The sequence below is a fragment of the Athene noctua genome, chromosome 8 (genome assembly GCF_965140245.1).
Source record: "Athene noctua chromosome 8, bAthNoc1.hap1.1, whole genome shotgun sequence".
Lineage (NCBI taxonomy): Eukaryota > Metazoa > Chordata > Aves > Strigiformes > Strigidae > Athene > Athene noctua.
Window position 1 is genome coordinate 10854887 of NC_134044.1, and position 24954 is coordinate 10879840.

Sequence of the window (24954 nt, forward strand, 5' to 3'; positions counted from 1 at the left end):
TGATTTATGCTAAGTAATATTTTATATCATGCTTCTAGAAAGTGGTTTTCTCTGTAGAAGTTGCTAAAACACAGCTTATCAAGCCTTGGTTTTATTTTTAAGCTATAGAAAACTGTTTAAAACATGATTGTTATCAAAAAACTTTCCATCTCAACATGGAAAGTGTGTATAGCAAAAATGAACTGATTTCCTGAACCATATTTCACACATTATAAGATGCATAAACACATGCTAGTATAAAAGACTTGGCCTTGAAAATACTCTGCTTATACACACAGGAACCTGCAGGATGAGGTTCCTCATTTATTAAATAAGATGGCCAAAACTGAACTGAAGGAATTTCTTTATAGTAATTAAATAAATTACCTGGGAGAGAACAGAGATGTTAATTTTAACATTTCATGTAATACTTCCCTGGGCCTTCTATATTTAAGTAAAATGAAATTAGAATATTTGTTTGGATTGTTGAAATACTCCCACTTCTTTTTTATTCTCAGTGGTAATATCACATTCCTATCCCATGTTTTTAGGGTGAAATAGAATGTTCAATTAATGTTAAGACTTCTATTCCCTACCACAGAAAGTAATGACTTATTTGACTTTGGCCATCTTGTAAACAACCTAGTGCATAGGAATGGAGCAAATATGTGAGATATCTTTATTGATTTATACATACAATGACATTTACAGTGTGTGGTTGCCCAAAGTAGCAACATACAATTTGACCTAAGCTCAGGCTTAGCCTCAAGAATAAACAAAACAGCAAAACTGGAATTCATGGAAATGATCGTACACTGAATCTTCTGAAGTACTTCCAACTCATTTTACATGTCATTCAACTTAAATCATCATATCACCTTTTTATATTAGACTGGCAGTTTTTGTTTTGGAGAGCTGCTTGCTGTCAATGAGAGTTTGTGAGGGAATGAAGGTCACCACAAAAAAGTCAGCAGTTACATGATATGGTATATAAAACACTGGCATGATTTCCTTACTTCAAACAAAGGGAAATTTTGAAGTATACCATTGCTGTGCCAGCAATGAGAGCCATGTCAGCAGATCTAAATCTATTCTTTGGGTTTGTTTGCAAACTCAGGACTCTCATCAAGTCATGTGCAAATGTAGGCACATATCAAAATGCGTTAGGTAAGTATATTTGATTCTGGTGTAGATCAAACATGTTGCATGCTCCTGTACCATCAATGGGCTTTATAAAATACAATGCACAATCTTATATCTGAGTTGGACCTAAACATCACAACATTTATCTAAACAGGTACATCAGATTGTCATTGTACTTATGGTCACTTTGGTGATTATGGAGACACACAGCAGGCAAACATGGTTTTATGCCTTTACTCAGTAGTGGAGTTGGGGGTAGAAGATAGTTTGCTCTCTTCAGCAGATGAGTTTTATATCCAGACCAGAGAGAGAACAAATGTCCTCCTATATGGAATATTGCCAGTTTGAATCCTGATGAAAGGATTAGTGTCTTTGGATCTGGGCCCTGAAAATGGCTGATTTAATACTATGTCTTTTACTATTTATCTTGGCAGCTGATATTTTACCAGTGGCACCCTGTGTTTCTATATAGGGTTGTCCAAAGAGAAGAATAAATGGAGCATAGGGATGCCTATGACTTGTGTAGGTCATGTTGTTGTAATGTATTCCCAGTGCCAAACTGGACAGCTACTTCCCCTAAAAACTGTGCCATCAGTTCGTTTCAGTTTCCTTGCAGTGCTTTTAGACTGCATTTTAGGCTGCATATTTTTTAAGTAGCTATTGGTAAATTCAAAACCTTTCCAAGGCTGGTGTGTTACAAGAGCTGGAAGTCACATCCAGTATCACTTCTATGGATAATGACTTCTGCAGGGAACGTATTGCTTTTTAAAAGACCACATGGTTAACCTCTTATAACTATTATTTATGAAAGAGAGAACTGAATGTGACTGTCACATCCTGTGGTCTGACTTTTAACAGCCCACTCTTCATTTCCAACTGAGGAATCACTGTTGTTTATTCATTTCCCAAAGAGATTCAGGTGGACTGGATGTAGGCTGAGGATGAGCACTGCAGAGTCTCTCCTTGTATGACTTCTCTTTACCAGCCATTATGGGGCTAAAGGTGCTGTTGCTACCAGCTCATCTCTATGTTTTAAGTTCTCCATGAATGACACCTGTAACATGTTTCCATGTTAGGAAAACAGTACAATCAAAGTACAGTGCCAAGAGCTCCCTCTGAGTTTACCAGATAAACCATGCTAAATTTAATGGGCAACTGAAATCGTATTCATGGCTTTCACTGTGCCATCTTTTCAGTTGAAGAGATCTCATTGCAGGATAGGTGTCACAGCAAAACATAGATTTTGCATTGCTTTATTAGAAAGCATTGGGCTGTCCCCATTTAAATGTACTGTACTGGGGATGTTGTTGTTAACTATGCGTTGACACGGTATATTGTGTGAGTGATCCAAGTTTTAATGGCTTTATACTCTCTGTCAACATGATGTATCGTAATTGCTTTTTTGGACCAGTTACAAGCTGAGCGTAAATATTTAGTATTAATGAATTCAGGTTTATTATGTGTAAGTGTATCTGCAGTGCAGCAAATACGCATCCATCCATGAAGCATCTTAGCGTGCTGAAGGCAGGACTTCCCCTTTTCTTTCTCATCTTCCTCTTCTTCCTGCTTATCTGCCTTCTGAAAAGCAAAATACCTAGCCTCTGTTTTTCTCCAGTTGTTACTGGTCCCCTCAGCCTTGGTACTTCACCACATTTACTGAACACACTCTTGTATTTCTGTCTCTCATGTCCTTTGTTATGAGCAGATTGCCCAAATGGTCAAGTCCATTCACAGATTGCTGGCCAAGGGACGTATCATATTGTCAACATGAGGTATTGAATTTTACCCTTTCTGTATATATCTTGTATTTTACATATCATCAGACTTTTGCTTCTCCTCCCAGTGTGCTGGGGAACTTTGGAAAGCAACATTGGAAAGAATGAGATGACAGCTGTAGATAAGCCAAAAGCACATTCTTGCCCATGTTTTCCAGGTCTGAGGCCTCACTGCAAACCCCTTCAGTACTCTCAGGCCAAAGGCTTGGCCTTCTCCTGAGAGACTGCCATTGTCAATTGTGTCAAAAGCGTGAGTTGGAGGGTCTTCATAGTGTCAACAGCCTCCTCCTGAATTAAAGTGATCCATGATAGCTTGTGATGCACTGCTCTCTGAAAGCTCTGGGGCTGTGTTCTGGCATGCTGTACTGCATTCAGACCAGTGTTTGTGTGTATTTCAGAGGTGGAATTCTAATCACATAGAAAAAAGCAGAAGTGTGACAAAGGCAAAGGATGGTTCTGGGTTTGAGATTGCAGCCTGGGAATTGAATTATGGAATGTGGGATTGCTCAACTGTATGTTCTGTTGCTGTATGTTCATTGGCTAGTCTTTGAAATGAGACAATAGCAGTTACACTTACCTGAGCATCTCTTAATAATTTACTTATCTCTGTGGGGTAAGAGACTATATAACAGAATTACAGAATCGTCTAGGTTGGAAAAGACCTTGACGATCATCCAGTCCAACCATTAACCTAACACTGACAGTTCCCAACTACACCAGATCCCTCAGCACTATATCGACCTGACTCTTAAACCCCTCCAGGGATGGGGACTCCACCCCTGCCCTGGGCAGCCCATTCCAACACCCAACCACCCCTTCTGGAAAGAAATGCTTCCTAATATCCAGTCTAAACCTTCCCTGGGGCAGCTTGAGGACATTCCCTCTTGTCCTATTACTTGTTACTTGGTTAAAGAGGCTCATCCCCAGCTCTCTGCAACCTCCTTTCAGTAGTTGTAGAGGGTGATGAGGTCTCCCCTCAGCTTCCTCCAGAACCCCAGTTCCCTCAGCCACTCCCCGTACGACCTGTGCTCCAGACCCTGCACCAGCTCCGTTGCCCTTCTCTGGACACGCTCGAGTCATTCAATGTCCTTTTTGTAGTGAGGGGCCCAAAACTGAACACAGGAATCGAGGGGCGGCCTCACCAGTGCCGAGTACAGGGGTCAGATCCCTTCCCTGTCCCTGCTGGCCACGCTATTGCTGACACAAGCCAGGATACCATTGGCCTTCTTGGCCACCTGGGCACACTGCCGGCTCCTGTTCAGCTGGCTGTCAATCAACTCCCCCAGGTCCCTCTCTGACTGGCAGCTCTCCAGCCACTCCTCCCCAAGCCTGTAGCGCTGCTGGGGGTTGTTGTGGCCCAAGGGCAGCCCCCGGCATTTGGCCTTATTGAAACTCCTCCAGTTGGGCTCAGCCCATGGCTCCAGCCTGTCCAGGTCTCTCTGCAGAGCCTCCCCACCCTGGAGCAGATCAACACTCCCACCCAACTGGGTGTCATCTGCAAACTGACTGAGGGGGCACTCGATCCCCTGGTCTAGATCATCACTAAAGATGTTAAACAGGAGTGGCCCCAACACCGAGCCCTGGGGGACACCACTCGTGACTGGCCGCCAACTGGGTTTAACTCCGTTCACCACAACACTTTGGGCCCGGCCATCCAGACAGTTCTTTTACCCAGCAAAGCATGTACCCATCTAAGCCACTAGCAGGCAGTTTCGCCAGGAGAATTTGGTGGGAAATGGTGTCAAAGGCCTTACTGAAGTCAAGGTAAACAACATCCATAGCCTTTCCCTCATCCAATAAGTAGGTCACACTGTTGTAGAAGGAGATCAGGTTTGTCAGGCAGGACCTGCCTTTCATAAACCCAAGCTGACTGGGTGTGAGCATCTGGTTGTCCCGCATCTGTTTTATGATGGTTACTCAGGATGAGCTGCTCCATCAGCTTCCTGGGCACCGAAGTCAAGCTGACAGAACTGTAATTTCCCAGATCATCCTTTCGACCCTTCTTATATATGGGCATCACATTGGCCAATTTCCAATCTGTCGGGACCTCCCCGCTCAGCCAGGACTGCTGGTAGTGGTTTGGTGAGCACTCCAGCCAGCTCCTTCAGCAGCTGTAACTATACAAGACAGCTGTAAGGTCTGGACACCACTTTCTCAGTGGGTCTTCTGAAGTCCTTGCTATCATCCTGCCATGCAGCTCCACCTGTAGGCCTAACTCCTCTTTGTCAAAACAAACTGCATCTATCTGTGTAGACACAAGGGTGGCCCCTGCTTTCCCCAGTGCTCCTCATGCTCTCCTTTCCCTTGCCCCTAGATTAAAATCAACTGTTGTAAAATGGCAGAACAACAGGCATACAGCTGACTACAGCTGTGGTGGTGCTGGACATTTGCACAGAAATTCTCTATGCATAACATGGAGTGCACAGGGTAATTGGTGGTCTTGCAGTACAGGCAGCATATACAAAGGAGAAGAAAGGACTGTGAAAAGATGAGGCTAAAATCAAACGCTGAGGGAAATGAGAGACAGGGCAGTGGATGTTCCTCTCCAGGAAGTGCTTGTGAACCTTTAGGTTTCCTGCTACCTTCCCACATTTTATAAATGGACTAAACAGATGACAGTTTATATTTCTAAACCTAACTAGATATTACTAGTCTTCTGTGAAATTGGTTGGATATCTAGTGATAAGCTAATACTTAGTAGCAGTTTTCTCTCTGATGGCAGTATGAGTCCTAAATACCCAGTTTTATTTGGTATTTTTTGTCATAAGGTAGATGATCTTCTTATTAAGCATGACTTGGGTAGAACCAGTTTCTTCTCCATAGGCTTGCAGATCTCACAAGATGCTTCTGAGCTGTTACGGCTCTTGGGGAGACAAGTCCCTCCTGGGGGACACAGGTGGCTGTGATGGTACTGACTGCTGGACACATGCTCACTCTTCCTGCCTCAGACGATGGTGCAGATAAAATAAATGCAGGGGAAAGAGGGTATTGAGGCCACCTTGTTGCAGCAGGGGTAGCTGGCCAGTGGCTTAGTCTGCTTCTCTCAGTCCCTAGCCTCTGTTGGCCTGTGTCTTTAAAGTTTGGTAGCCAAAGAGAATGCATGGTTCTGCAACAGTCATGTAATTGCTCTGTGCCTGAGATGACCTGTCCTGAGGTTAATTATGTACACATATTTCACAGAACTGCCCAGAAAGTGGTAAGCAAGCATTTTTGGAGATCAAGATGACTACATCTCTAATGCTGGCAATAAAATTGCTATTTATATTAAAAGCTCCAGAGTGCTTAAAATTTAGTTGTAAGTCATAGATGAGACATTACTTAATTTTCTCCTGCTCTTGCAAAATCACAGTCAATTTTTGCTGCTGTTTTTAATAATAAATTGGGGAAAATGTGCATGCTGTAAACCTTTTAGCTATGATTATTTAAACTCTCAGTTTTGTTTCTTTTTTCTTCTTTTTTTTAGTTTAAGTGTTGATAAATAACTTTAATATGATTGTTTGAAAAAATGAAGACAAATAATAATGCCTGTTTTGGATAGCTTGGAGGCTGGCCCAGCTGTTAACTGATGGAAGCGCCTTTCTCATGTAATCTCTTGTAATTTACTTAACATTGCTAATATTTTATAGTCATAACTGCAGTGGAATAAGAACTCTACAATCATTCTGTAGGGAACTCAGCCCTCAAATTGCATATAAAAACTCTGTGTTGTTGAAACTTGCTGTAGGTTCAACTCACTGAGCTGCTTAGTGGTTTTATTAGCAATATTAACTGAGAGCAGGTGTATGCCTGTTCTTGGAAATTTTTAAGTTTGGAGAATTCCAAAATGGGTTTCTATTGTGAAAGTCATCAGAACGAGCCTGCATTGCTGATTGCCATATATCCCTATCGTATGTCTAACAAAGAAACTCTCTAAATTGTTTTGTCCATTGACCTACTAGTCACTTTAAACACCAGTGGAGGCAAGGTTCTTTGAGGGTCTAGAATTACTTATTTGTTGCTCAGCCTTCCAAGAATAAAGTTGAAACTATACTGATTAATTTCCCTTTGCCTTAACACAGTGAGATTCAAAGTCTATCAAACACATCACTGCAGATCACCTTAATAATAATCTCAGTTTATAGACTCACTCAGCCTGAAAATAAATTGAAAAGTACTAGAATTAGTTTCTTGCAGGAACATTTTCTGCCACAGAAGTTCTAATGAGCAGGCAATGGACAGACTTGGCAAGGACCATAATAATAATAAAACATGTTAGGAATGGAAGCTAGCAAAATAGAAGATGCAGCAAAGCAAGAAGAATGAACAATGGTCATTATTGCCAGAGAATACCAATGGAATTATTAAATTACATATTGGAGCATTGCCACTGGAAAATGGCACTTGCTGAGACTGAAGCTTTCTGCATAAGATATGTAAATTATATGTGTGGGAGGTGTAGGCATGTGTATAACTGTCTCTAAAGGAAATTTTGGGGAGCCTGATTCTCAAGAACTTTGTTTTGTGGGTCATTTAGTCCCTGTTTCTTCTCTCAATTACTTTGCACTTTGCAGTTAAAAGACAGGACAGAGGAACAGCCCTGAGGTGACCAAGTGACTTGGGAGATCTGTCTGACTCACTCCTCCTTGCTGAGCTACAAGGTGCAGCAGGGCACAAAGTGCTCCTCTCCAGGGACAGAACGTCATTTGTCCAGCCATTCATGGGCACTTTAGGCATACTGAATGACTTGACTTGTAAGAAAAAAAAGTTGATATTTGTTTATTTCCATAGAAAACAGAACTGTTTGTTAATAACCCAGCCCTAACATTGTAGTCCTGACAAAGCATATAAAGTTTTAGTTGGAAGGGGTCAAACCAGGTTTTGACAAAGGATGTGATGTGATGGTCTGTGATGATGGGACAGAGGGCACTGGGGAATGTAGTCCTGCTCAGGTTTCTCAGTTTTGTAGTGTTTTTTCCCAACTTGAGATATTATGTTAATTTGACCCTCTGGACTCAAAAGCAAAATGCTACTAATTTGATCAGCTTAGGTGTTTGCTTCTTACAAAGCTCTTTGGAAGCTTCATGACTTTGTAATCAGACACTTCCCAGCTGAAATAGGTAGACCTTTTGTGGAAGTACTATTGATGTCTTTTAAATGGGATTTTTAACTGCTCTCATTGTACATCAGTATTAATACAGGAATTCAGTCTTTCATTTCCTGGCTGTATTCTTGTTTTGTTTAATCATTTTAAAAAAAAATCCATATACTTCCTTTTTTATTTTCAATTCATCAGCCGAATTTAATGTTTATATAAGAGTGAAAAATATAGGAAAATAGTTTTCTAGCTGTCAGTCCTGTACTACCTGTAGTGTGTGCAAATGGAAAGGTCTAATAACAGACTTGGGGATATGTCTGGGTTTCTTTTCTGGTATGCACTACTCGATTCTGCTGAAAGTCAGAAATAAAATTAGTGCTGTTCATTTTCCTATAATTTGAAGCAATTCATTTTCTCCTAGCCTGAAATTCAGATTATTTCCCAATCTCATTGTGTTCGGAACATGAAGGAAACACTCATCTGTTCAGTCCTAAAAAAGAAAATTTGAATGTGGCTTTAACATATCTCTTTGTGATGTGGGCTTTCTCTGACGCACATTGATTGCCTGTCATACTCTGTAAATCAAAGTTCTCTATCTACATGCCCCTACTATTGCTAAAAAGAGATCTAATTGTTTCTCTATTTGGCTTGAAGTGCAATAAACACAGATTAATAAGCATATGCATAAATAACTAAATAACTCGTATTATGAAATATTATAATTTGCATTTATTTTTATCTGCATTTCAAGAATTATAGAAGCTAGCATGTATTAGACAACCCAGTTTTGTCACTTGCACAGTAGCGACTCTCTCCCTGGGAGATATTTTCTTTCCTTGATGCTATTCTTTCATGAGCCCTCTTAAAGTTGATCTGAGTCCTGAATCAAAGCTATCCTAAAGATTTTACTGGAAGAATGAACCCTCTTTTAATATCTGAGGGTGGATTAAAAACTTTATCTTAGATCACTCACAAACAATGCAAAACTCCATAGTTTTGATTTCCCAAGTTTTTTCTCCGGTGTTTCACAATCCTTAGACCATGTTTAGTTTTCCTTTCAGGAATCCAACAGCAAGAATACAAAAACATGACCACAGGTAACCATATAACTCAGAACCTGTAATGGGAAATATGCTGGGTTTACCCTTTACCTCCACACGGACTCTAGGAGGCACTTTTTAGAGCTGCAGTAATGTAGTTGTGCTGCTTCTATCTTTTCTTAGATCTGATCATCTGCTTTTGTTGTAAGACAATGCATCCACTGGCTAAATAACTAGATGCTGTTAGGGCTTATTTAACAATTGCTATCTTTCATTTCTTAGTGAGTAAAAAATATACTAAGATTTTAGAGACCAGAATAATGAGCTGGTCATCACCAGAAATATAAACATTTCTGCATGCTTTTCTAGGTAGCCTAGAAAACCATTTCACAAGCAAATTCACAGACGTATGTGTGTGTGAAGTCCAGTGTGGTTCATCCTTCCTAGAACTCAGTAGCCCTTTACTGCCTTTAGTAAGTGGGTGACAGTACCTGTTAAAAGATGTGTTGCCAGGAGGTCTCTGTAGGACCTGAAAGCCTGCCTGACCCAGTACTATACATAATGGCCCGAAGTGTTTGAGTCGAGCCTGCTCTAGTTTGAGGTTTTTATCGTGAGACCATCCTGAAGGAATATTTTTTTTTTTTGGCTTGGCATTACAAAACTTGAAATCCTGGAGTAGCTGGTGCAGTAAGCACATTGCAGCAGGCTTCTGTGTTCTGTGTGGGCACTGGGCAGCAGGTTGGGGAAAGGGGTGTCATGTATTCTGGAGAGGAAAACAACAGTATTTCCTTGTTTGTTTGGTTGTGGGTTTTTTTGTTTTGGTTTGGTTTTTTTTTTTTTTTTTCCCAAAAAAAGAGTTGAATTGCTCTTACTAGAGACACCCAGATAACCCTTTGTGCTGTCTAGTCTGCAGACTAGCTGATTTGGACTAAAGTGCTTGGTACATGCATACAAGGTGTGTCTGAGCTCCTCGGTAGTTTGTTTTAAAGTAGACTACTGCCTGCAATGTAGCATTGGGAGATGGAAAACCAGTTCATACTATGTCAGGGTTATGGTTTCTAGCTAGAAGACTTTTCAAAGGGTCTTAAGTAACCTAGAAATGTACATAAACTAAAATTGACTACCAGCAGCTTTGCAGATTTTAATAGTAATTCTTAGTGCAAAGAAAAGCAGCAACACAGTATTTTTGGATTGTCATCTGAGGTCCAGACTTCACGTAATCCTGGTTGCACAGCTCACCGCCTCAATGCACAGAAAGCACTATTTCTTGCAAGCTCACATACTTTGAACATGCCACTCCAGTGAATGACAGCTCCAAATAGTTAGAGGAATAAAGGGCATTTACACACTTCTAGCATGAACAGCACTGAGCTGATCACCTCTCATGCAGGGAACTAAACCAGTACATTCTCCACTTAATTTACCATTATACGTTGAGGTTACAAGAGTCTTTGCTCTTTAATATTTCAACTTCCTAAAAAAATCCTCACATGGATTTTCACAGCCTGGAAAACATACTTCCACTCTTGCTTTAGCACGATTTTGTCTCGCTGCAGCTTCATAGGCTGCAGTGATGATCCTTTGGGCAATGTGAGTATATGTCACTAAAGCAGCATTTAAGTACTGCCCTTCCTCTGATACTTCCTCCAGTGTCAGAGCTTGTTGGATGTAGTTTTTGGTCAACTCTTTGGCAAAAAACTACCCCTGCAATTAAAAAGAAAAACCCACAACATGGAGTGATGAAAAACAGATAATTAACTGAACACATCCATTTGCAAAAGCAATTTGAATCCATGTGTGCTGATTTTTTAGCAGATTTGGCAGTTTTAGCTTTTTTGTGTAGCTGGTTGTTTCTGGTGTTAAATTGCCATGTATGTAGAGACCTTTTAGTAGTCTGCTAGAGTTAGTAGATCTGGCCCATTAGCTGTGTGCATGGATACAGAGAAGAAAAAAATTTCTGTACTTTGAATCTGGACAATTTGCCTTGATTTCTAAATGGGATTACATGGACATGCAATGGATGTATTGGAAGACCTAAGCATGGAATTGGTTCAGGGGCACTCTGGGTACATGTACACATGGGACAAACTACACTTTTGCTGACTAGCCAAGGTCCTGACTGAAATCACTAAGTCTTAACCACCTATATGCCCATTACACTTGCTTTTCACATGCTCTGACATGCAATATGAAATCAACTGTGTTTCTGAAAATGCAATGTCCTTTTAAATTTATTTTTCTGAACAAATAACTAGCTTCTGACAACTCTGGCTAAGAAACTGACATCCATCAAGACAGGGAAAGAGTTGTTTTATATTATTATTTCTAAATTTAGGTGTGAAGCACATTAATATTCTGTTGTGACAATAATGGTCACTTTGCTATCTATAAAAAAGTGATATAAGCAGAGAAATTTTCAAAGCGACTTTGTATCTTAGTGAACAAGTCTCTTCAGGCTTTGATGCTGAGAGCTGTCGATACTGATGTACAGGATTTCATGCAGTTTTAATTTACCAGATTGAGACTGTCCAGGGAAGAAGGAGAGAGAGAGACCTGTGTACACATCTGTGTGGAGTGATTCCCCTTCCTACTTTCCGGGTTTATCACACTTGTGAAAAACATTTCACTTAGTTTTTGGAGTCTTCATTTAATTTTGCAAGGCACAGACAGATACTGACGCTGTCCAGTTAAATCACAAAGTGATGATCAACAAATGCGTGAAACCTTCCTGCCAGAAATCAGAAGAAACAGAGAGATGGTAATACAGATACTTAATGGCACAAGGCTACTAATGCTAGCTGTAAAGTTGAGACAATGGACTCTTGTTGGGCTATTCCAGTGCAAAAAAAGGATCTGGTGAATGTTTCTATGGGTTTCAGCACCTGTGACAGTAGGGTGATGTATTTATGTAGTTAGGGTGGGGCAGGCTGCAGTAAATTGGGTTTATTTTTTTTTCCTGTGTGACGACCAGTTCAGCATACAGAAACATTGTTAAGTGGGAAAAATACCCAAGTAAGCCTTGCACTGTTTTGTAGGAGCCTGCATTATGCATTCCACTTAAATAAAAATCTATTCAGTCCCATTTAAATTGCTAATGTGCAGGTGCTTTTTTAGTAACTATGAACTGACCCTGAATATTGGTGAAAGCAGTACCTAAAATTGTACCTGGAATAACTGGGATATAAACCTGTTCAAGAGAATGCAAATCCCTGAGTTTTTCTATGTGCTGAGATGTCTGGAAGCAAAATTGCTCTGTATGAATGTAACAGATCCAGAGTGGTGAGCTGCCAAGAGACAAGTATTTACATAAAACCGTCCTTTCAGTGGAGCCTACATCCCTGTCACATCCCTACTGTGACCGTGCTACTGAGACCTTCTCCCAGGCTCTGTATGCCAGGCAGTGCCTCTCCCTTTCTTATCTACTCGCATGGCATATTTATAAAACAAAACAGATAGACAAGCAGCCCAGGGAATATATCTTGAACTGAGAGTTATGAATGACAGTGTTATCAGAAGAATTATGTGAATAACTGGAGTTTCAGGTCACTAGTTGAACAAAAAAAATCTGTATGTTTTGTTACAGATCATGCTAAAGTGAAATTTGTGAGGGGTTTTCCTCCAAAACAAAATGTTCTTCCTGTTCACTGCCAGGTTAGGATTAAAGATTGAACGCTTTTCTCTTTGGGGCTGGAGGCCATAGGAAACATTTATTTTTAAACCTTAATTTCCTTGTATTTGAGCTGGGATTTTAAACAGAAAGTAGAATCATGTTTGCTTAAGGGACTCAGAAGAGCATCTATACAGTCACTGTTTGAAATAAGCCTGAATCTGGAAAGGTTAGACACAGTGTAATATCTCGGCAGGCACAGTGCACTTGGTTTACAAATTGCTGTTCTTAGAGCGTTGGCGCATTTCATTCATTTGTCCAGATTTACACTTTTCCCAGCATCTGATCCACAAAAAGGTTTTTTTACTTTTTACAGATTTTCCTTCCATTACAACTCTGACTCAAAACCAAAAAAACATTTTATTACAAAAATCCACAAAAATTATTTTATATGTTAATTTATTCTCATATCTCATTGAAATATTTACGTAGCCACGGTTGCTCAGGCAGAGTGGAGTCTGCGCCATGTGGTTTTCCACTCAATGTGACAAAAACACAGCCTTGTTCTAGCCCCACCCGTTTTTGACAGGATGCAAAACCCCACTCCATTAACACGAACATGCATTTGCACTCAGTTTAAACATTGCATATGGTTGATGTCTAATTCTAGGTGACTCTGAACATATGAGCTTTCATTTACTGGCTTTTAGCTGTGCATCTCCCATGCAAAATTAAAAATATCTGTAGTCATATGAAAGCAGAGTGCTTTTCACTCCTGCCTGTAAAGTGTTCTCTGTATTCACAACTTACAGACTCTTCTATGTGCATCAGTTAGTCACCAGTCGTAGGTGGGCTGGAGCGCTGGAGACCCTGTGCCCCACATACAGTAGTAAGTGTTGGTCCTCAGAGAAAGCAGCATCAGACCACTGTGGATGTTCAGTCCAAAGTACTTGTCGTTAGTCCCTGGCTGAAGAGGCAGCCTACTAAAGATAGAAGGAATGCCAGTGAAAATAGAAGTAGTACTTGCACTTTTGTTCAAACTCATGAAATGGTTTTGTTAAGCTCTCTGTGGATCAGAAGGGTCCTTACTCCTCAGTTACTGATTTCTAAGCTGTCTAGCGTATGTTAATTTGTTGTAAAAATAGCATACATAGTTTTTATTTATCAGTGTTTCTTATGAAGTGTTTTGGGTTAGTTTTGATTTTGACTTTTTTTTTTTTTTTCCAAACTCCCAACTATTGCTAGCATTTTCAACCTTTTGCATTATAAAAATAGTTGACTGTGGACCGTAGCAGATCATAATTTGAAATCAGGTTATCTGGCATCCTATGGAAAACCTGCTGTAGACAGTCTTGGTTAGTTTTGCTTTTGTCATTCATTATGCACTGCATAAGAATTACAGCTGTCTTTTGTTGGTTAATAAGGGACTTGATTAATCTTACAGTGCAGCCACAACATGTGGTGGTTCAGTTTGATCTAGAGAATCTTCTGCGTGAAAGATTCTGTCCTGTTGTGGATGGCAGGACCCAGACTCTCAACAGCAGCAGAGAGTGCTGTTAGGGGTCTGTTACATGTATATGTTGGCTTGAAGAATGATTTCCTAGAAATAATCTAGTGTCAGACTAGGTGGGCATATCTCTGCAAGTGTTATTGCTTAGATTCATAAGCAACAAGGATTTTCTGCAAGGCTTCCTAGTTATTCTAGTGCAATAGGGAAGCTACACAAAGAGAGAGTATGAGCTCATTGCATGTTTGCAGGATCAAACCCTGGGCCTATGGGTTTGACAGATGTGATAAAAGAATAAATTTTATTTTGTAGCACTAATGTATGCTGTGTCCTGAGAGGCCTGACTTCTCAAGCAGCACCTGATCTCCTACCTCAAGCAGAGGTATATGGCAGAGGTAAGATGTTTGATGTGCACGGATATGTCAGTTGCTCACTTTAGATAGTCCTCCAGGTGCACAAAATGACTCTAAATTTGACCTTTTTCATGATACATTTACACTTTAGCCTGTGTACTAAAGGATGGTGGTAGTATCCTCTGAATCTGGATGTAAGATCATTGTGAGTCATTTGGAGTCTTTCAGAAAAGTAATGCAGAAAAAAATCATCCATGTATATCCTTGGTAATAAGGAGGGGGATGTCTGAGTGTGATTTAAAAAAAAAAAAAAAAAGAAGAAGAAGAAAGAAATGTGTGTAATTTGTATGTTTAATTTCTATAATAAAAATGGTGTAGATTTGTGTAAAACCATACTTACAGTGCAGTTCCTGAATCCATGATTGTGATCCTGCCCTTCTTTCTTCAGCATTACATTTCATGGTCTGCTGAAATCATGTTTAGGGGGATAAAAATAGTATATCTTCTGGTTTTTGGCATCCAACCTCTAATTTACAAATATAATTTATGCTAATCTTGAAAGTGCTTCTCAGATACAAAGTAAAATGTGTCATCCTTAGTATATGTGTGTATAATTTATTCTGATGGGGAATAGACATTTCAAAGCCATTTCAGCCCTTTATACTCAGAACATTTGATATGAGCAGAGGAGCTGGGTGTTCACTGCTGTAAGTAAGGAAGTGGTTAAAATAACTAGCTATTCTCTTAACCCAACAAAGACAGATGCATCAAGGGGTGAACTGCTGTTTACACAGTCAAACCAGCTCATATACAGTCCTTGAGTTAAGTATTTTTATTCTTTTTGTATTTTTGCTGGTGATTCGTCATTTTTATGATGAACTTATGAGAATCTTCCTACATCATCACAGTTGATTTTTTGTTACTTCTCTTTTCCAAAATCTTTGATGCAGATGGCTTCCCTGATGGATTAGATGTACGTCGTAGGGGGGTGGCACTGTGTGAGCTTGCAGCTCCCCAGAGGGAAGAGGCCTGGCCATCCATATGCATTGTTTGCCCTATAATTCATAGTTCTCCCCACTTCTGCAGAGGAGCCTGCAGAGACCCCCAGCTCAGTTTCTGCAAGCTAAGAAACCAGTATCTGTGACTAAGTCTTCCTCAAGCACAAGAGGAGTGAGAAGCTGCTATTGAAATGGCTCTTCTTGGTTGTCTGGAGTTCCAACACTCAGAGAAGGACAGTGACCTGCTGTGGTCCCGGACTGAGGTGTATTACAGCAAAGAAATGACAAAACACCTTCAAAGATGCCACATCACCAGCAGAGTACTTTCCCTTCTCTCCTGCTTAGGAGGTCAAGTCTCATAATCAGGTGTAGTTACCCTTTTGAACTTGTGGATAGTAAGTCACAAGATCTCATGTAAAAGAGCACAGGAAGAAAAATATAAATTGTACAAAGATGAGAACTACCAAGTGGTTCTTAGTGCCTGAGGCATGAAACTAATCCATTGTAAACTTGAACTGTTTCTAGAGAATTTTTGGATGAATACCAGGAACAAGGGTAGATAGATGGCTGGGAAGAAAATATATCTCTGGGGTATTCTGACTTTATGGGACCTAGATATTCCCAACAGTTTTCCTACTCTTTACAACTGCACTGAGAGATTTAATATTCTACTTTGTTTATAGTTAAAGCAGTAACACCAAGTAAAACAAACGTTTTCTTATTTTAATTTTAATTTGTTTTCTAAAAATTAATTCAGTTTCTGCCTGGACCAAGTAATGAAACGTCACAGCAAATTAAAATTGTTATTTGCAATGCTAAGCAAGAACAATGTAAATTAAAAAGACCACACCCATTCAGGCAGGCAGACTCTGGATACTTTTTCTTTCCCATGTTATTTTTCAGCAATGTGATGAGAAGTTCTTTTTCTTAGTTTTCTAACTTAACAACTTGAAGATATATTCCTAGTCAATAGGAACATTATGACTCATTGCAAAGCAAGGTGGAAACTATCTTGCCCATGCTCTGTCCATTTAGAGTGTAATCAAATGAATAATATAAAAGACTTTGCCCTCTGTAGTTCTTCAAACACGGTGAACATTTCAGTTATTCCATGCTGTAGTTTGGTCTGTGCTCCAGTATCTACTTGATAGAATAGAGCAGGCAGAGCACAATAAGCTGAGCTGTAATGTGTCCAGGATTGCAAAGATTACAGTTTACGTCCAGGCAGGCTGATACTGCAGGTAGGAACAGCAAGGTCAGTATGGTTTTATGCTAGTCCAATTCTGACCTCAGAAGTCTCAGCTGACTGATAAAACCTTCATTGGAGGTATAACAAGACTCAGCAGATCCATCAGTTGGAGCTCTTGTTCATATTTTAGAAATGAAATCTGAAATCCACTATTGCTGATTTAAGGTAAATAAAACCATTTTGGTATTTGTTGTGATGATTCAATTCCAGTACTGTGTGGAAGAGGGAGAAGGATGGGAAGCTCACTGACCTTCCAGTGCATACAAGGAGGGAGCATGTAATCTGGCAGCGCTCTATGGCCTACATCGGGCTTCTTAGGTAGGCTTTGGAGAAGCCCAGTGACATGTTTTTGAAAGGAGAGCTACTTCAGAACTCTCTTCTTAAGGGTGTCTGGAGCCAACCTCACTGCACTGCCTTTTTTATCATCAGTCGCTACACCTAGGCAAATGCCAGAGTGCATTTTCAGCACAAAGTCAGCTTTGCTGTGAGTGTGCAATGTGAATGATTGTATGATTAATTTTGTTATTATATAATTCATGTCCTTCTTTGTAGATAGATGTCTTGCGTTTTTAACGGTTATTTGAATGCCGTACATAATTCTTTGTCAAAGAAGCAGTTGAACCTGGTCAAGTTCAAATTGAAAGCTCCCAGAGGAATAATCCAAATCTGTATCTCCATATATATTAGTAAAATGTGTAATACTTGCAGCAACTTACATAATACAGTTTTGAAATTAGATAGAAGTCATTATCAGTACAATGAGGAGCACAGGCTCTTTCCTGTCAGAAATAATAGAGTGAGATCTACACAATTATTTTCCCTCGCTGTCTCTGTAGTCATTTATGCAGCAAGGTGCGAATAAGTATTTCTCAGCCTCTTGTGCTGTAGTGGGACATACACCAGTCCCAGCACACTCACGTGGTTGCAAGCAAGAGGAGTATATAAATAAGTCCTTAAATTCTGTCTGCTTTCATGATGTAACATCAGTAGCACTGTGCATTGCAAAGCTGCATTGCACAAGTCCGAATGGAGCTTTAGTATGCTGCTGAGTGAGGGTAGGGGATGCCACGTTCGAGATCTGCCATCCTGCTTTTGTGCCTGTGCTCTGGGTATGAGTGTGGAGTGACTCCTTTCTCTTTGTCCCACGGTGGCTTTCAGTCTGTATTACTGAGGTGTGAACTTGGCAAGCTATGCTAGGAAACATCCGCTGCCCAACACTCAGGAATTGCTACCAGCATAAGTAACAATAAGCCTTTGGTGATCCTGATTGATGACCAGGGTCAAGGACCAAGAATTAGAGGTGAGTCTTCTTCAGCCTGGGCTTTACAGTGCCTAACCATCAGCTGAAGGTTGGCTCCTATGCTTAAAAAGAAATGGACTCTCTTTTAAAAGTGGCTGAGAAGAGGGAAATGGTGTCCTGCTGGTTTTGTCTAGTACCTGAGCAGAGGATGTAGAAAAGCAAGACCAGATCTACTTTAGCCATGAAGCAGAACAGCAAGGCCTGTTCCCATCTGTATCTGCAACAAGGAAGCTGATGAGACAGGTGTCCATCCATGATGTTGAAAGTAACTCAGTAAAGAAAAAAAAAATGATGGGAAGGAGAGAAAAAAGAAAGGATGTAATTAATGAGATAGTGCATTTAAACACTGGCCTTACATTTTGAAAATCTTTATGTCTGGAATACAAGATGCATCAGTCTGGCAAAAACACATGCTTTGTATAAACAAAGTTCTTGTGTATTCTTAGGAAAAGGGTGAAACCTATCACCTCAGTGGAGTTTTCGCAAGTCCATCCAGAACAAAATCTGCCATTTGATGTGTGGTTTAAAGAACTCCATGCAGCAGTGAAGTAAACGCACTAGTAACCTGATGAGAATTTCAACCTCAGAGACACGATGAACTGAAGTTTTGTTTGCTAAACGTCATTTATCCAATGGACTTAAGGAAGGAAGCAGACTCCCCACCTGCGTTCTTCAGCATGTTTGGATAGTAATCTTCTTTAAATAATGTGACAGGCACTTTTTGTAGTCCACTGTCAGAGGATTATATTATTTTCAGAACAATTTATGAAAGATTAGTAGAGGCATAGTTAATCATTTAAATTAGATACAGGTTTTTTATTAATCTTCAAATTAATGACTTTTACCTTTTGATCTTTCTGGCTGCAAATCCCTCTGGAATTGATGCCAATTAGGATTCAGTAATAACTTGGTTATGATCATGGACCAGTGTGTGCATATGCATGGCATGCGTGTGTGCACGTGTGTGTGTACATGTGAGAGTAGGTGTCAGTGCCCTTGGAGGGTGGCACATGTTCAGTTAGACCTGTTCAGCTGTTAGCAATTTGGAAAGTGGACCTCTCCACTGGTGGAAATTAAATAAAAATGCAAGGACAGTAGTAAGCAAACAAAGGTTTTGCTTTATCATGTACAAAGTTGTGCATTGCACAGTGCCAGTATGATGCTTTTAGGATAATTAGTTATAGCTTGAGTATTACCTGCAGTGAAGATGAGGATGGTATCAGGGAATGAAGTGACCTTACTCAGTCTTCACGTGAACTGTTGAGAAATGTTCTTGTCTTTTAAAGAAGGAAATGTGTTCCAGAACCGAGTAAACTGCACCAGCCCAAGGCAACAGCAAATAGGAAATTTACAGAGGAGCAGACTGACCCTGCTTAGAGCTTCACTCTGTGTGAAGGGGAAACAGAAGGTAGTTAGGGCTTTCTGGAACTTCACACATCACATACTGACATTTCTATGTATCAACAGTGGTACCATTTCAAAACTCCTTGCAAACAGGCCCGTGTTGACCTGTGTGTGTTGCTGAGTTTCTTTGTACAGTCACTGAATTGCCTTAACTGAAATGTCCTGTTGGTTTTACAGTATCAGTAAGAATGGTTCTTCAGAACTGATCAGCATGCAGGAGCAATACCAGGTTCTCAGTCCTGCCATCCACAGTACAATGTAGTACTTGGTATGACAGCACTTGTTTCAGCTGAGCTTTCCTTCTTCTGTGTTTCTGAATAGTTGGAGGTTATTTTCTTCCTGGGGTCACACAGCCCATTGCCTTTTCATTTCCTATGCTTGTATATTACTAGTCTGATGATGCTCATGTTGCAGCTTCATGTGTACTTGATGAGACACTAATGTTTAGTTTTCTATATCCAAGTATTTTTTAGAGCATTTCTTTCTCTTAGCATTCTTTACTCTGAAGGGAAATGATTGATTAGACTCCAAGAGCCTTGTTTCCCAAGGTACATGAGTGTCTGTAGCCAAAGATGAGTACAGGGGAGTGTGGATCAATACATGATGTTGCATTTCTAAAGCAGTATTCTTTGCCCTACTCACAGTCTCTTGTCTCCCTGAAAAACTCAGTTCTGACTTCCAATATTTGAAATTTGTTCTATAGACAATTTGTAGTCAGGATGCTATGAAAGCTGAACAAAAGCTTTTTTCAATTTCTTCTTGTAAAACATTGAGTGCATAGTGGTATATCTACATTTCAGTTGTTGGCAACTTATTTTGAAAAACAGACTACTCCATTCTAGTGCTCATCATGTTTTAAGAAAAGAGCATTGCTTGTTTCCAAATTCAAAGCTACAGTCTGCTCATCATGGGCAGAACTGAGACCCTGGTTCCAGGTACAGCTCAGGCAAAGGTGGGTCATTTACTTATATGTGTATTTTCTCTTACAGCATAGGTGGAGAAGTAGTGAGAGGAAATGAAGGAAGCTACGTGGGGAAACATTTCCGCATGGGATTTATGACAATGCCTGCTCCTCAGGACAGACTGCCACATCCTTGCTCTAGTGGCTTTACCGTGAGATCCCAGTCTCTTCATTCTGTTGGAGGAACTGATGATGAAAGTAGCAGCTCTCGTAAGCAGCCGCCTCCAAAACCTAAGCGAGACCCCAACACCAAACTGAGCACCTCATCTGAAACAGTCAACACTGGAACAACAAGTAAAAGTGGGAAACTACCGGACAGGACTGAAGGTAAACACTGTAATTCTTTCAAAAAAATGTTTTTTGTGACCCTGTGTTAACATTGATAATCTTGCACTTAAGAATTACCTGTATGTTTCCCCATCTGTTTAACTGTGCCAGTACAGATATCATAGATCACTCATCTCTAAATTGTGAACCAGCGGGTAATTGCCAACCTTTGACATTTCTCACAGAACCGTACCACTTATATGGCCTGGTTATATAGTGGGGAATGAGTTGAATTTATTCAAAATAAAGAGAAAAAGAGATTGCTGTCAGATGGCATGTAGGACAATTCTATCTGCATGCCAGTCAAGGACCACTCACCATATCACTAGCACTGTACAAACCACAGCTTTGGAAATGTCCTCCTCAGCAAAGTGAAGAACAGAAATTATTAAAAAGAATAATGTGTGACCCTAAACTCCAAAGCAAGGAAATATCATCCAATGGTAAAAATTGTACCTGAGATGATATAATGTATTGCCCAAAGCTTCTGTTGGCATAGGAGTCCACATTTTCTCTTCTTATTCCTCCCAGTTACTTTTCAGCCAATATGGTATTCAGAAGAAAAGAAGCAGATTTGTTGAATAAGGATATCACTTCCTTAGCCTGACCTATTAAAGATGAGCTAACACTATAGTGATCTTCTCCTTTTCTTCCACATTTCTTCCACAAAATGCATTTTGTGCAGCAGTAGGACCAGCTGTACTCCCTGCTAAGAGAGATCAGGATGACTCTGCTTCACAGTGTGAACTGTAAGGAGGAACCCTTAGGGACAAATGGTTTGATCAGTGCTGGTCTTTCCCACTGCTATGTTACATATCAGTTTTGACATCCCATGCAATATGTTGTGCTCTTATCACTTTTGCTTGTTGTTGTGGCCAGAAATACTTGTTAGTTACATTCATGCTACAACCCCTTTTAAGCAAATCTGATTTTAAGAAGTCATCAGTGATAACAAAGATGCAAAGGAATATGTAATTCAACTGGTGGCATGTAAGTCTACGATTGCGAGGTTAAACACAAACACTGAAAAAACCTGTAGATTTATTTATGCTGTTGTTGGTAGTTACTTTGCGTATGACATTTACCATTACTTCCATAGCTTGTCTTCTACAGACCATTACACCAACTCCACTGAACAGACTAATGTGACAAATCCAAGCATTAAGTAGCTGCCCTTAATAAAAGCCATTTACCACTATTTTACGGACCAAAGCCTACACAGAAACCATTCAGATTTGTGCCACAGAGATTTAAAATCTCATATAAAAGAGTCTTTCAAGTCTTTCATTTAATACAAAAAGAGAATGCATGGCACAAACTTCACAGTCTGGTATGCTCTGAGGTGAAAGGCAGGAGCTCTTAAGTTATTCAAAAGTTCTTTTAAAAATATTATATTTTTAAATAATTTTATAATTCTTTAACATTTATTAACACTCCTTTTTCCTGAATCTGCACATCCAGAATTACCAAGGCTATATGAAGTTTGTTTTGCAGACAGGGCAGTAAGACAGGCTCTAATGTTTTCTAAGTTGTTTAATGAATATTCCTGTAAGTGTGCATTCAGTCACACAGTATGTCGTACTCTTAGCTATAGCTGACCTTGACATTATCTCCAGGATGACTAGAAATGAGGTCTGTTTCACATTTATCCCCCAGCCCTTTTCCTCATTTACTGAGAAGCAAGAGGCTTTGACAGCCTTAAAGTAGCAATAATAATAATGATAGTGATAATTGAAATACATCCAAGTATTTTACCAATCTCACAGAGGTTATGTCAGATTCCTTAAGCAGTCTGTGTCCTCATGAAACTAGATCATCTTCAGCATTATTATTATGGAATGTTCTGAAAATTTTGCTTCCTTTCTCTCATCTCCTCCTGACATCTGCTGTTTGACACCAAGGACATAATATGTAGTCATGTCCCTTCTGACAGATTTCAAAGTTTGAAATTGATAGAGATTTCTGTTTCCAAAGCCAAGTACCACTTTGCCTCCTCCCACACTGTGCAGGTTGAGCTTGATCTATCCCATCACATGATGGTTATGAGTGGCACGCGTGGTATTGTGCCAGTGTTGACTTTGGATAATCGGTATGACAATGGTACTATGGTACTAAGTATTGCAGAGCACTTCAGATTTATTATTATAATCAAGACCTGAATATTCATAGCAAGATTTCTGTAAAGAACTGGTGAATGATTAATACTCCATCACTAACATAAAAGGTAATACCTAAATGTTGACTTTTAGTGTGACTAAATGCCTTCATGGAATATTGAGACTCTCCATGATACTCAATATATGACCTGTATTATGTTAATTCTGTTGGTTTATATATTGTGCAGAAATGGGCATTTTTAGGCTATCATGAAGAAGCTCCTGGAGATTTTGAATTGACAGAACCCTTTATTCATACCATTGCTTTTGTGTGTTCAGAATATCTGCCCTGTTTGCATGTGTCTGGTTTTATCTGTGCCAGGCATATAGGGGTTTCAGAAAAGAGTTTAGTAGATAGAAAGTAGTATCAGCCTGTAGGGTTTTTTTTAAGTAAGCAATCAGATTTTAAATCCTGAGATATACTCAAGGGTGATGCAACATGGTGCTTGGATGAACAGGTTAGATTTCTAAAATGCTCTGCTCTCACCAGGAGAGGCTTTGCTATCACCTGTGCACTCCAAGGTACCATGTTTGTTTTGATGGAAGAATTTTCACAGTTATCATCTGGCTAGGTAAAGGAATGTTTATATAAAAACTGTGGACATACATGGATGAGGACATCTAAAGACAAGCAGAACCAGATGAAAGTCAAAGTTCATTATCTGCAGTATTGATTTGATAAAAATATTAAACAAGCTTTGTCCCAGAATATGAAATTATTACTGTTGTTCTACAACTAATAACATCTGAAATTGTGCCTAGCTCAGAGACATCTGTGAAGCTCTGATTCTGCCAGTCTGTTTTTTATGTGCAAGTGGTTAAACTTTTCCATATCTAGTAGTTCTCATTCTAGTAGCAGTTTTTGAATTCAAAAAATTGTAAATCTGTATCTTTCCAATTTCGGGTGAGGTAGTTCATAGGACATAATATTTATATTCTCCTAAGGAGGTCTCTGGAAACTCAAGTCCAAGAACAACACACAGGTTTAACTTTCAGTCAGTCTTGTCCATATTGTACTGAAATATTTGTATATGCACGTGTGTCTCACATTTGCGTGTACTTGTGGTATTTGCAGGCTGAATGGCTACAACTTTTTCCAGGAACTGTGGAAAACAATGTTGAAAAACCCTATTGTTTCTCCATCAACTATTGTGGAATCTCTACAAAGGAGTTGTCACAAAATTGTGCTCAGCTTTTTTTTTTTTTTTTATGTCAGTTCAGAATAATTAAGACTATAATGTTTATTGTCTGACCCTGTGGCTACTTTGAAAAGGCATTTCCTAGGCAACCAAGGGCAGCCTCAGTGCTCATTTTTATTAAACATGTTTACTTTTTGCTTTTTGTTAATGATCCAGTTTATACAAACAGAAGCAGTTACTGATGGTAACTTTTATTCTTTTTCTGATCATGGTAAAGTCAAAATATTGAATCCATCTCATCATAATAACTACCATAACATTATGTTCTGAGTATGAGCCTGACTTAGCTGCAGAAGCAAGTGGCAGAAGAAATTTGGCCATGAACTTGAAAGACCTTTTCCTCCTGAAGCACAAATAGCATCAGTAACAGCCACGCTGCCTCTGTGCTCTTTTCCTATAGGTGCTCTTGCTTCCAAATTTGATGGAGTGTGAGGACCTTCTTTTAAGTTGCAATGACACATACTAACCCTGTCTCATTGTGCAGCAGTGTGATAACACTTTGGTTTGTGTGTTTCATCCTAGCCTACCTTGGCTCTGCCTGAAAGATCACTCTCCAGCCTGAAGGCCTCATTCTCCTTAACAACTTTAATTTTGTTGCTTCTACACTTTTGTGTCCCTTCTTAGCCTTTAATGTTCCTTTTTTGCTCTTTCGGCTACCTTTCCTGTGCGCCCACTGAATGCTTTCCACCCAATGCATTTCTCCTTCGTGACAGATTTCTAGAAAGTTGTTTTTAAAAACGTGGGTTGTCTTTTCTGCAGAGTTTTCAAACTCTGGTAGGAACAGCAAACAAATGGAGCTGTGCCCCACACATTGTAAGTGAGAAGTGAACTGAAATGGTGATTTTAAATAACATTTCAGTGTGGAAGGCATATCTAATCTTG

The 24954-nt window shown here is 39.7% G+C and overlaps 1 protein-coding gene across 4 annotated transcripts in view; it reads left to right on the plus strand.

Moving 5' to 3' along the window:
- NYAP2 (neuronal tyrosine-phosphorylated phosphoinositide-3-kinase adaptor 2) overlaps positions 1–24954 on the plus strand; it is a 144759-nt gene that overhangs the window by 44501 nt on the left and 75304 nt on the right. For all 4 annotated transcript variants that reach the window (XM_074912540.1, XM_074912541.1, XM_074912542.1 and 1 more), the window contains one exon: positions 20419–20717. In XM_074912540.1, the coding sequence (XP_074768641.1) occupies positions 20419–20717 (299 nt within the window). The remainder of the gene's footprint in view (positions 1–20418; positions 20718–24954) is intronic.